This window comes from Notolabrus celidotus, chromosome 3 (assembly GCF_009762535.1).
Source record: "Notolabrus celidotus isolate fNotCel1 chromosome 3, fNotCel1.pri, whole genome shotgun sequence".
NCBI lineage: Eukaryota > Metazoa > Chordata > Actinopteri > Labriformes > Labridae > Notolabrus > Notolabrus celidotus.
The window spans coordinates 38,595,306-38,607,920 of NC_048274.1; the positions used below are offsets into that span (position 1 = coordinate 38,595,306).

Below are 12,615 nucleotides of genomic sequence, written 5' to 3' on the forward strand. Positions count from 1 at the left end.
CAGTGTTGACCCTTCTTTTTCAAGACCTCTGCAATTCTCCCTGGCATGCTGTCAATCAACTTCTGGACCAAATCCTGACTGATGGCAGTCCATTCTTGCATAATCAATGCTTGGAGTTTGTCAGAATTTGTGGGTTTTTGATTGTCCACCAGCCTCTTGAGGATTGACCACAAGTTCTCAATGGGATTAAGATCTGGGGAGTTTCCTGGCCAAGGGCCCAAAATCTTAATGTCTTGTTCCCCGAGCCATTTTGTTATGACTTTTACTTTATGGCAAGGTGCTCCATCATGCTGGAAAAGGCATTCTTCATCACCAAACTGCCCTTGGATGGTTGGGAGAAGTTGCTCTCGGAGGACGTTCTGGTACCATTCTTTATTCATGGCTGTGTTTTTAGGCAAGATTGTGAGAGAGCCCACTCCCTTGACCGAAAGCAACCCCACACATGAATGGTCTCAGGATGCTTCACTGTTGGCAAGAGACAGGACTGATGGTAGCGCTCACCTCGTCTTCTCCGAACAAGCCTTCCTCCAGATGCCCCAAACAATCAGAAAGGGGATTCATCAGAGAAAATGACTTTACCCCAGTCCTCAGCAGTCCAGTCCCTGTACCTTCTGCAGAATATCAGTCTGTCCCTGATGTTTTTACTGGAGAGAAGTGGCTTCTTTGCTGCCCTCCTTGACACCAGGCCTTCCTCCAAAAGTCTTCGCCTCACTGTGCGTGCAGATGCACTCACACCTGCCTGCTGCCATTCCTGAGCAAGCTCTGCACTGGTGGTGGCCCGATCCCGCAGCTGTAACACCTTCAGGAGACGATCCTGGCGCTTGCTGGACTTTCTTGGGCGCCCTGGAGCCTGTTTGGCAACAATTGAACCTCTCTCCTTGAAGTTCTTGATAATTGATAGACGGTTGACTGAGGTGCAATCTTACTCGCTGCTATAAACTTCCCTGTTAGGCCCTTTTTGTGCAATGTAATGATGGCTGCACGTGTTTCCTTGCAGGTAACCATGGCTAACAGATGAGGAACAATGGTGTCATGCACCATCTTCCTTTTAAAGTGTCCTGTCACTCAATCATGACAGATTGATCGCCAGCCTTGTCCTCATCAACACCCACACCTGTGTTAATGTGTGTGACACCTGTGTGTCATTGAAATGATGTTAGCTGGTCCTTTTGTGGCAGGGCTGAAATGCGGTGGAAATGTGTTTTTGGTGATAAAGTTCATTTTCAAGGCAAAGAGGGACTTTGCAATTAATTGCAGTTGAGCTGATCACTCCTCATAACATTCTGGAGTATATGCAAATTGCCATTATAAAAACTGAAACAGCAGACTTTGTGCAAATTAATAGTTGTGTCATTCTCAAAACTTTTGGCCATGACTGTAGATAAACAGACATGAAAAATGAATTAGATGAAGTTCAAATTTAGATAATATTTGTATGTTGTTTACAAAGGCTAATGTTTTGGAGGGGAAATAAGCCATGGTCAAATAGAAGACAGGACATTCTTTTCAATGGCATAGCTTGCAGAGTTTCATCTTTGGAGGCAGCTTCAAATAATCCTCCCCCTAAAAAGTGAAACTAAAATGGATTGTAAGTTTAAAGAGTCTGTTTTATCATCTTCCTTATGAGCCAAAAGAAGAGATATATTTTCTCCTTAAACGTACACAACACTTAAGTGAGCTGGAGAGACTTTCATTTCTTTGTAGGGTTGCAAAGGGGTGGAACATTTCCATGGGAAGTTAAAGAGAGGAATTTGGGAAATATTCCAAATTGGAAACTTTCAATGGGAATTATGGGAATGAACTGGGAATTGAGGGTAATTTAATGTAAAGGTATCATATCCAAGCATAAGTATTTGTTTTGTTATAAGCAGACATCCATCCAAAATAATACAATTAAAACAGATTGAAGTAGAACTTTATCAAGTGTTAGATATTTTATTGAACAATCAATTCTTTCATTGAAGAACAAAAACATGAATGTTGAGTTAAAAATTAACAAAAATGCAATCCCAACAAAGTCCCATTCAAAATGTTAAATGAAAAGAGCCGCTCTCCCTCCAACAAAGTCCCATTCAACATGCAGATAAAAGAGCATCTTCCCTCAAGCTTCTCAAGACTAGCCTCTGCAGGATTCATCTGTGCATGTGATGGAGGAATGCACAGTGCGTCTCAATAGCCCTGCATTAAGTAGTGTGCTATGTGCATGTGATTGAGGAATAGCAGAGATATTCAACTGTACTTGATGAAATCTGGTTGTTTTAGTCAGGATTATGCTAACATATATTTTCCCCAACTATATTTTAGTTCCCTATTAAGAGCCAACCTTCAATTTAGTAAATCCCTGTTTTATTCCTGTTAATTCCCATAAATTCACGTTTATTCCCATGGAAAGTTTCCAACTTTGAAAATTCCCGGAATTTTGCAACCCTATTTCTTAGTCCCACTTATTGAACTTGTAGGTCTAAATGCCTACTGTAGCACCAAATGTGATTATTTAACAACTGAAGACAATCTGTGAAAAATGAATGAACACTGGATGAAACATACAGAAGGCAGGTGTAAGAGAACCTCCTCCTAAAAGAACAAAATGTAAAAACTGTGGTTATCTTTTAAAGGTTTGAACAGCAGGACCCAAAGGACATGTAGCTGAGAGAGACAGTTCACTTCACATAAGTCAAAATATACTCTTCCAGTGGATCTGTTGCAAACAGCTTAGGGTTTTTATTGGCACAGTACAAAAGAAGAACACTGCAGAGCTGCAGTCTGGGGTACCTGGGGTGAGGGGAGTTTGACTAGTTCATCCACGTTAATTCACAGCAGTTTAAATCAGAGCTTCAAACTAAACCGATCACCATACACCATGAAATCAGCTGAAAGTCTGCAGCCAGGTTAACAGTGAGAAGCCTGTTAAGTGCTTTATGTAACGTAAATGTTGGATACTAAAACTAAAGTCAGATTTTAGCTGGAGTTACTGTTCACAGATTCAAACATATAGGGTTCATCATTTACAGAGAAGATGCAAACAGGGGTTAAGGAAGTTCCTTCAGGTGTTTGAGGAGAGATGAGTGAATGAACCTGCAGTCTGACATCTGATATGAAGTCATGAAAGTGTTTTAGATGATCATTTTTCTAAAAACACTGCTGCAGGTTTTCACCGGGAGTGTGGAGAGGCTCTAGAAATAAAACTCTACAGAACATTTGATGAAGGACAGATGACGTCTGGAGGGAATCCCCCTTCCTCGACACTATGACATGGCTGCAGAGGTCTCTGTGTCTCCTGGTTTGTTCACACCGTGGTAAGTGCTGATGTGTAGAGTCATATCTTTACGGTTGGTTGAAACGTGGCCACACTGAACACATGTGTAGCGCCCCCTAGTGTGCTCCCAAAGGACTCGTCTGCTGGAGGAGAGAGCTGATGAACGAGAGGACAGATTTATGACTCACAAACAATTTTAAGTTCACAAAAAACACGAAACACAAAGAGGAGAGGAGGAGGAGCCCACCTTGACTCTTCTTCCAAACAGCTGAGGAAGGAGGAGACTGGGGAGCAGGGTGGGTGGTCTCAATAGACCCTCTTTGTGCCTGGTGCTGCTCCTTGACATCAGGAGGGTCGGACACCTTTGCGTCACCTTCCAGGTTTAGAGATGGAGGCACTTCAGATGTTTCCTTCTTGAGCTGAGGCAGAGGGGTCGACTCTGCCAGGAGCTGCTGGGGAACAAGCTGGGGAGGGGAGGGGTCAGGGTCAGGCAAGAAAGGGGGACCAAGATGAGGGGGGGCCACAGACTCCGGCTGAGGAGCTGCAGCAGGTAAGGAGCCATCTGTGTGTTGGATTTGAGGGGGGGGTTGTTGGGATGTGGACATGGACTCCAGTCGTGGTGGGTCCTGGTCCATGGCCATGGGGGGCATGTTTGGGTTTGTTGGAGCTGGAGTGGGTGGTGGTGGTTCAGGCTGCTTTGGTTTCCCCCGCGGCACTTTTGAACAGGTGTGCAGATGAGTGAGGAGACCTTTGTAGGATCGTAGCTTTGTGCGACAGTTCTCACACCTGAAGAAAATAAAGCAAGATTTCATCAGTGACAAGATTTAAACAAGAGGTCAAAGAAACTCTGCTGAGAATACTCACAGGAAGTATATGTTGGGTTTGTGATGGTGCCTCATATGCTCCATCAGTTTCTGCATGTTGGGGAAGGAACCACTGCAGCCAATGGTGGAGCACAGCATCAACTTCCCTGTGAGAGACAGGCAGTGTTTATAGAAGTGAACTGAGGCAGGCTTTATCTGTTCCTGCTTTAAGAGTAGTGTCAGTAAATGTGCAGCATTTGCAGCTGAGCAAGACTGGTTCAGAGAAAACAAACCCTGAATGGAGAGATCTGATTATGACTAATATCCTGCAATAATAGAAACGACTCCTATTCTGCATATGGAGCTCCTCCCTGCTCTTCACAGTCAGCAGGGGCAGGAGAATTGACTTAACTCAGTGTTTCCAGTGATCACCCATTCCAGTCAAAGTAGTCTGGGAATGCTGCAGTGCTTCAGTGATTTTATCAAATCAATATCATTTGTCTCATAGAAATCTTAAGGCTTTTTCATCCTTTGAACAAGCAGACCTGCCAAGACTCCCGATTTAGGCAGGATCTACCGCTTTTTAATTTATTCTCCCGAGTTGTCATTTCTCCCGATAATCTGCCTATTTCATTTTAATACCTTCATTTTTTTAAAACCTTAATTTAATTTTTATACTATATTTTTTAATAGGGTCCTCTAATCTCTAACCGTTTTCAAGAAGTCCTCTACTTCAGCCTTATATTCGAACCCCCAAAAACCTCCCCCCCTCCTCTCCCTGTGGATGGTTTGATGGTTTCTGACAGCAGGTAAACACAGACACACAGGTAGATCTGTGACACCAGTAGCCGAAGTGTTCATTAGACGGATTGTTCTGAGTTAAACAAACTTCTGCACTGTTTAAAGATTTGATCATCCCTCATTAAAGTGGGTTAGCCCTGTTCTTATAGCTAACTTAAGTTGTGGCGTGCAATAACGCAGCATCCTCTTTAAAGTTCATCGGGAGAGTTTAGAGCTGTGTGAATCTGATGACAGAGTGCTGACAGTGTCACTATCACTATATCACAGGTGAAGTTATGACATCACTAAACGCTACCTGATAACCTCAGGTGGAGATGCAGAGGAAATCTCTTCCTTCTTTAAATAAAGAGCAGAAAGCAGCAGAGGCTGAAGATGCAGAGGTTACTGTAGGTCAGATCACATTTAGCTGTAGGTAATAAATATGATTTAAAGGACTCAGATCAATGACTTTAAAAAGCACATAGAGATGTAGATTCATGTTACAGAGACTCCTGCATTGAAATAATACTATAATGGTGTTAACATCAAAACATCGTGTCAACACAAACATACCTGGAGTATGTGTGTGTTACTCCTCACTGCAGTGACTCACTCTACTCTCACTCTAAAACATGTTAATGCATTTTGTCTATTTATAAGACATGGATTTTTTTAAACGTTGTATGTTTTCATTGCTATATTTTACTGCAAACCTTGTAAAATAAGACACATTTAAAGTATTTGACTTACATATCCTTTATTAAATGTATTAATCTGCAGTTCAGGGTCATATATGGACGGGGTTGCTAGGTATAGGCTGATTTTACTATACTCCAGAAAATCTCCCTATTATCACAGTCCAATGTTGGCAGGTATGAAGAACAGAGTTTAACCAATGGGACATCTGTTAAAGTCTCCCCCTGGAACCTACACTGAGAACATGCAGGTGAATGACACCAGCCCTTAATAACAGTGAGCTTTTGGAGCTTTTGTCATTGTAGTGCATCAGCCCTACTCTCATGTAGTAGATATGTAGTGTAGTGTCCACTGATGTAGTGTAGTGTCCACTGATGCAGCTCTGTGTCAGGAAGCTTACCAGGTAGACACTCTGCGTGGATCTCGTGGTCCTTCACGTGATCGTCCAGAGAGTTCGTGTCCGTGTACACGCGTTTGCAGCCGTGTAACGGACACGGTGTCCGCTGTTTACCTGAAACACACAAAAACACACAACTTTAACATGTGTATAGAGTTCTGTGGCTGCATGCATAACGTCAGTATCTCAGTGACAGAGGCTAGTTAGCATGCTAACCGGCCGCTATGCTATCAGTATCAGCGTTGTTAGTCACACTGTGACTCCGCAGTAACTCTCTGAACATCTCTCTCTAATGTTTGAGGAACAGAACAAACCTCCGTTTCCATTCTCAGCTGCCTGAAACAGTGTGCTACCCGCAGACATCATGGTGCTGCAGAGCTCTGCACAGACAATAACAATGTTTAGGATTACAATCCGACTACAAGAACCAGAATGCAATGCGACGACAGGAGAACGAATGTACTTCCGTGTTCATTCACGAACAAGGCGGAAAGACACTTTTTCCTTTTTTTAACTTCACAAATTAGCTTTAATTTCACCCTTTATTTTTGTTATTGTTAGTATGAATGGAAATATAGTTTGGTCAACTGCGTAGCTCAATTTGACTTCCGAGAATTATACCACAAAACTTGTACAGTCATGTTTTTATCACCTCAGAAATATTTCTATAACTCGGACGATATTACATGCTTTTATCTCATCACTACGGTGGCCCTGAAGGCCAACGGTAATAATTATTTCATATGAATCAGAAAATAAATTTCAGGCTCAAAAAATAAATCTAGAATCAAAATGAATTTCAGAAACAGAAAATACATTTCAGAATCAAAAAATAAATTTCAGAATCACAAAATTAATTTCAGATTAAAAAAAATAATTTCAGAATCACAAAATAAATTTCAAATTCAAAAAATAAATTTCAGAATCACAAAATAAATTTCAGATTCAAAAAATGAATTTCAGAATCACAAAATAAATTTCAAGAAACCAGAAAGGGTAAGACCATGGGACTTGTTTGTGATTGGCTAAAGCCAAGTCTTACCGGCAGCAGTCATTTATCATTTCCTGTTTACACTGTATATTTTGCATTCCAGTTACAAAAATGAAAATGAAAGGGGACAGAGTGTTCACAATGAAGGGTCCTACACTCTGGAACCATCTGCCAAGGAGATCAGGTCTGCTGAGTCAGTAAGCTCTTTTAAATCTCTTCTGAAAACATAGTTTTATCACAGAGCCTTTCCTGATTTTATCTGAATTAAATTTTATTTTATTTTAACCACCTTAAGAAATGTATTTTAAAAGAACTGTATTCCTTTAGAGTTCTTTTAGGGGAATTGTATGTCTTTTAAAATGTGTGTGTGTTTATCTTCTCTTGTGGATTTATTAACTGCCTGTTTTATTTTGCTGCCCATGTAAAGCACTTTTTAACTCGGTTTTGAAAAATGCTCTACAAATAAAATTCTTATTATTATTATTATATTATGTGAACACTGGCAATACAAACTGTATGCCATATTTTAGTTGCTATACAGAAATCATACCAGAAAATGTATAAGAAATAATTTCTGTTCATAAGTTGTAAGGTATTGCACTATATGTCTTGTTTTTATGGATCTACATTTTCTGTATTTATGTGTCTTGATTTTTTCATTGCATGGCCTTGTCGAACAGATGTTTACTGCCAATTTGCATGAGCATGTGACAAAAACAAATCTTGAAGGCTTTAGAAAACAATACACATACAAGCGGCAACCTCCGGTCTCAAACTATGAAGCCCAAGCGGAAGTGTTATAAACTGCAATTCATCGAGAATCCGCTTGAGGCTGGCTGCAGAAACACCAGAAACCACATGTAACCGGTGGGAATCTGCGTTGTGTTCGTTAAAGTTGACAGACGACCAACACCAGGACCTCGCTTGCTCTGCGTTTATTCTGTTAGTCTGTTAATCAGACAGACAAGAACCTCTAGGTTTATAAAGTATGCAGCCCGCCTCCGCTCCTGCACAGATAAAAGCACATTTCAACTAGCTTAAACCTTCAGTGCACGTAAACCAGCACAAAGCACGTGCACGTTCAGTTAGTCTGCTTAAACATGACTTTAAAAAGAAATAAAAGTAGACTCTGTTTAATATACACATTAAAACACTATACAGGACAAAAGCACACATAGAATAAATAAATATATGGAAACAGAAAAGTTAAGCGACGGACACTTACCTCTTCCCCAGGGATAACATACAAAAGGGGAGAGGGAAGGGGGCAAATCAAATATGAAGGCCAAGATACCAACAAAGAAGAAAATGACCTGAAGACGAGGCTGCACTTCAAATACACAAAGAGGCTCTACACACACACAGGTATAATTTGTGTAATTATAAATAAATAATAATTAGTATTGCATTTTTAACCCTGTTACACACATACACACCCATTCAAATGATGAAACTACTGTGTTACTTGGAAGTCTGAGAGTAGATGACCCTTCAGAGTCTGGTTGTTGTCATTCTGAAATTACTCTTTACGTTAAATGACCTAATGGTAGTTTTGTGCTTTACTTTGTAAATTAAGCAAAACTTGCATTTTTTTCTATTTTTCTTTTAAATTATATTTCACTGTAATGAAAGTGACTCTATAGAAAAACCTAATTTGTATTTTTGGTATCATTTTTATTGTTTTTTGTTCTATTTATTTGATTTATGGGGCAAACCGAAGCAACCCATGGAAAACCCACAAAGGGAGACAAGGGTTAAGGGGTGCAGATGGGGGTGAGGAAATGGGGGAAGGGGGTAAGTTACCTGTGGAGGGGTCAGAAGGATTGGGCTGAGGAGTTGTTTTGGGCTTCTTCTTCTTCTTCTTCTTCTTCTTCTTCTTCTTCTTCTTCTTCTTCTTCTTATTCCAGGACTTCGGCTTCCTCAACCCCAGACAATGGGCCTCATTCACTAATAAATCCGTAGAAATGTCTAAGGACTAACAAAACACAGGCAGACAATATCAAGACTAACAAAACACAGGCAGACAATATCAAGACTAACAAAACACAGGCAGACAATATCAAGACTAACAAAACACAGGCAGGATGTCAGAGTGAGGAGGCTGCCATTAAGCAGCAACACCCAAGCAGATGCGTGTTTGGTGCCTCTCTTAAGGGCACCTCGGCAGTGGCCAGTCAAACGAAACAGCACCTCTCCTGCCACTAGTCCAGACTTGGTGCATACCATGACTTGAACCAGCAACCCTACTGTTCCCAAGCCAAGTCCATATAGACTGAGCTTCTGCCCCCCAAATTAAATTCATTATCTGACATGAGGGCTTAATAAGATTGATCTTTATAAAAACAACAACAATGTCAACAGGCAGAGGTAAAATGTGTCAGACTCCTTTCTGCTGATTGGTTTGATGAGTATGATCAGGTTGTCCCTGGGGTTTCGACCAATCAGAATCAAGAATTTCACACAGCCAGGTAAAAACTGGTGGTGATAATATTTTTGTCAAACTTTCTCCTTTTCAAGACAAAATCTGAATGTGCAAGCTTAAATAATACTTTGAACACTGATGATAAAACCCCTGAGTCTGGAGCAGCATAAATGATTATGGATTTTACCTTAGAGTGGGACTGATGCAGATCTACAGCAGGTTTTAGTACCCTTCAGGAACATGAAGTGGAGTCTGATCAGGTCCATGTTTCATCTGCTGCAGAGTGAGTTAACGTGCAAAGGAGGGAGTGAATAATGTGAGTTAGCTGCTGTGATTTCATTAACACGTTCTCTTCCAGACCTCTCCATTTCCCTTCCCCCCTGAGGAGTGACATCTCACCCCCCCAGGTCATCTCCATCACCTCCAGCTCACCTCCAGTTCACCTGGACTTCCTGTAGCCCCCTCTCTCCCCTTTTTTTTGTCATACCACCATCCCCTCTACCTGTTCACTCTTCTCTCCCTACACCTTTCTCTCTCTCTCTTAACATATGACCTACGAGATAAAAAGAAAAAAACATCTTCAAACAGAATGGGAAATGTTCTCCTGCCAATTTTTTAAAGGTTGCAAAAGAAGGAGACCATGAGATGGAGTTCATTATTCTGTTAGAGGGAAAATAATAAGGAATTCATTTTTGTCAGTATGTAGAAAATCAATGTGCCTGAATTCAGCAGCTGTTCAGGCCTTTGTGTTGTATCAAGGTTAGGATGAAAACAGTAGAACCAGAAAATAGTCTATTATTACACATTGTTATATGAATATGTGAAAGTAATTATTTCTACAGTGCTAGAAAATGTGCTTAAATCAGGCATTCAGTTATTTTGCAGTTGGAAAACAATACTGAAATCAACAGTAAACTAGCACCTTGCTTTAGAGATTAAGGTCATGACGGTAATAATAATAATAATAATAATAATAATAATAATAATAATAATGATAATAATAATAACGATAATATATTTTATTTAAAGCGCCTTTCAAAACACTCAAGGATACTTTACAATGAGGATGAAACACAATAAAAACAACACGATAAAATGAATAAAAACAACAAGCAAAGTAACACCAAGTTAAAAAGAGGCAGTGAGGTTAAACAGAGAATGTGGATTTGAACAGATGGGTTTTGAGTTTTGATTTGAATACGGGAAGTGAATCAGTGTTACAGATGTCTGGTGGGAGTGAGTTCCAGAGTTGGGGAGCAGAGCGACTGAAAGCTCTGCTCCCCATGGTGCTGAGACGGGCAGGGGGCACAGAGAGGTAGAGGGAGGCGGAAGACCTCGAGAGGGGGTGACGATGTGGAGGAGATCAGACAGATACGGGGGGAGAGGTTGTGGATGGCCTTAAATGTATACAGGAGGATTTTGAAGTGGATTCTGAAGATGACCGGGAGCCAGTGGAGCTGCTGGAGGACGGGGGTGATGTGGTGAAAGGAGGGGGTTCTAGTGATGATGTGGGCTGCAGAGTTTTGGGATTTGGGATTTGTGAGGGACACCGAAGAGGAGAATTACAATAATCCATACGGGAGGTGACGAGACTGTGGACCAGGATAGCAGTGGTGTGAGGGGTGAGAGAGGGGCGGAGACGGTTGATGTTGCGGAGATGGAAGTATGCAGACCGGGTTATGTTATTGATGTGAGAGTGGAAAGAAAGTGCGCTGTCGAGGATGACACCCAGACTCTTTACCTGGGGAGGGGGACACTGTTGAACTGTCTATGGAGGGGGAGAAACTGTCGGCATTGGATAAGGTGGATTTAGTACCTATGAGGAGGAGTTCTGTTTTATTGCTGTTGAGTTGAAGGAAGTTGGAGGTGAACCAGGACTTGATCTCAGAGAGGCAGAGAGTGAGGGAGGAGGGTGGGAGAGTGGAGTCAGGTTTACTGGATAGGTAGAGCTGGGTGTCATCCGCGAAGCAGTGGAGGTGAATGCCAAATTTGCGGAAGATATTGCCAAGTGGGAGAAGGTAGGTGATGAAGAGGAGGGGCCCCAGGAGAGAGCCCTGGGGCACACCTGAAGTGACGGGGGAGGGTTGAGAAGTGAATGATTTGAGTTGGATGAACTGAGTGCGGCCTGTGAGGTAGGAGTGAAACCAGTGCAGGGGGGTGTTAGTGATGCCTATGGAGGAGAGTCTATTGAGGAGGATGGGGTGAGAAATGGTGTCGAAGGCCGCACTCAGATCGAGGAGGATGAGGATGGAGATTAAACCGGAATCAGCTGCCATGAGGAGGTCGTTAGTGACCTTGATGAGGGCTGTTTCTGTGCTGTGGCGTTGAAGGGCTACTGTAATGAAGGTAAAGGTATCATAAAAGTTTCTTACAAGTTACAACAAAGAAGGTGTATTTTGGGGGGGCTCAGTGCCATGGTGTTTCTTTAGGTTTTGCAGTGCTTTTGATTCATTGTTTGAACAAGAAGGAACATCAGCTTCTCTTTTCATGCTTCTTTTCAGTTTGTATTTGTTATCCCTTTTGTTAGTTTGTTAATCAATACTTTTTCTTTTGATAATGTCCCATCTCTCTTCTTTATTCCTGGTATTTTCTTTAATTGTTGGCCCCTCCTCCTCTAAACACAGGGGAACGTAACAGTGAGAAAAGGCTGAGATTTAGAGAGCATGTCTGTTGAATCGGCTCAACGGCACTCACTGTCCTCTTCATCTTTGTTAAGATGATGACTTTTCAGGTGACTGTGTTAAATCAGGCAAATGGATGTTCATCCACACCAGTGACACCATCTTTATCCTTTTCAGCTTGTTGCAGCTGCTCTTGATCTTATTTGTAACGGTGGATCACACTGTCACATTGGGAAACACTGAGGAGGACCCATGTGCAGAAAATAAAGATTTGTTAATAAAATAACAAAAGGTACAAACAAACTTACTAAAACAACCAAGAAAGTGAATTCAAAACATAACACTGGGATAAGGAAACAGTAGGAACACAAGGAAGACGTACAATGATCCAACATAGGGCAGGGGAAAGAGGGCAACAAAATACACAGTAATTGACACAGATGTGGACACAGCACACAGGTGAAACCAATGAGGGTGATCAAAAAAGGAGGGAAACACAAGGACAGGAAGTAAAAATTTAATTGAAAACACTGGTATTCAGAACTACAATATAAAACAGGAAACACAAGACAAGACTAAGAAACACAAGAAAATACAACAGGAGACATGGATCACTGAACACCCAAGGGAGACAAATGATAACTTAAAA

The 12,615-nt window shown here is 41.4% G+C and overlaps 1 protein-coding gene across 2 annotated transcripts; it reads right to left on the reverse strand.

The window, feature by feature from the left end:
• Positions 1-2,697: 2,697 nt before the first annotated feature.
• On the reverse strand, positions 2,698-6,382 carry znf414 (zinc finger protein 414). Of its 2 annotated transcripts, none has more exons than XM_034680942.1 (5): positions 6,247-6,382; positions 5,936-6,046; positions 4,121-4,226; positions 3,504-4,042; positions 2,698-3,396 (listed from the first exon to the last, which is right to left on the reverse strand). In XM_034680942.1, exons 1-5 carry the CDS (start codon positions 6,296-6,298, stop codon positions 3,317-3,319), a joined length of 888 nt encoding a protein of 295 aa, XP_034536833.1. In that variant the 5' UTR covers positions 6,299-6,382; the 3' UTR covers positions 2,698-3,316. The 2 variants fall into 2 exon arrangements, with proteins under 2 accessions (XP_034536833.1, XP_034536832.1); XM_034680941.1 differs by having other exon boundaries at positions 2,698-3,412.
• Positions 6,383-12,615: the final 6,233 nt, after the last annotated feature.

Excerpts from the sequence above, each read along its gene's own strand:
- znf414 (XM_034680941.1), bottom strand. The coding sequence starts at position 6,298 with ATGATGTCTGCGGGTAGCACACTGTTTCAGGCAGCTGAGAATGGAAAC. Across the intron at positions 6,047-6,246 it reads AGCTGAGAATGGAAACGGAG|GTAAACAGCGGACACCGTGT; the intron begins GTTTGTTCTGTT and ends TGTGTGTTTCAG. Across the intron at positions 4,227-5,935 it reads CCACGCAGAGTGTCTACCTG|GGAAGTTGATGCTGTGCTCC; the intron begins GTAAGCTTCCTG and ends TGTCTCTCACAG.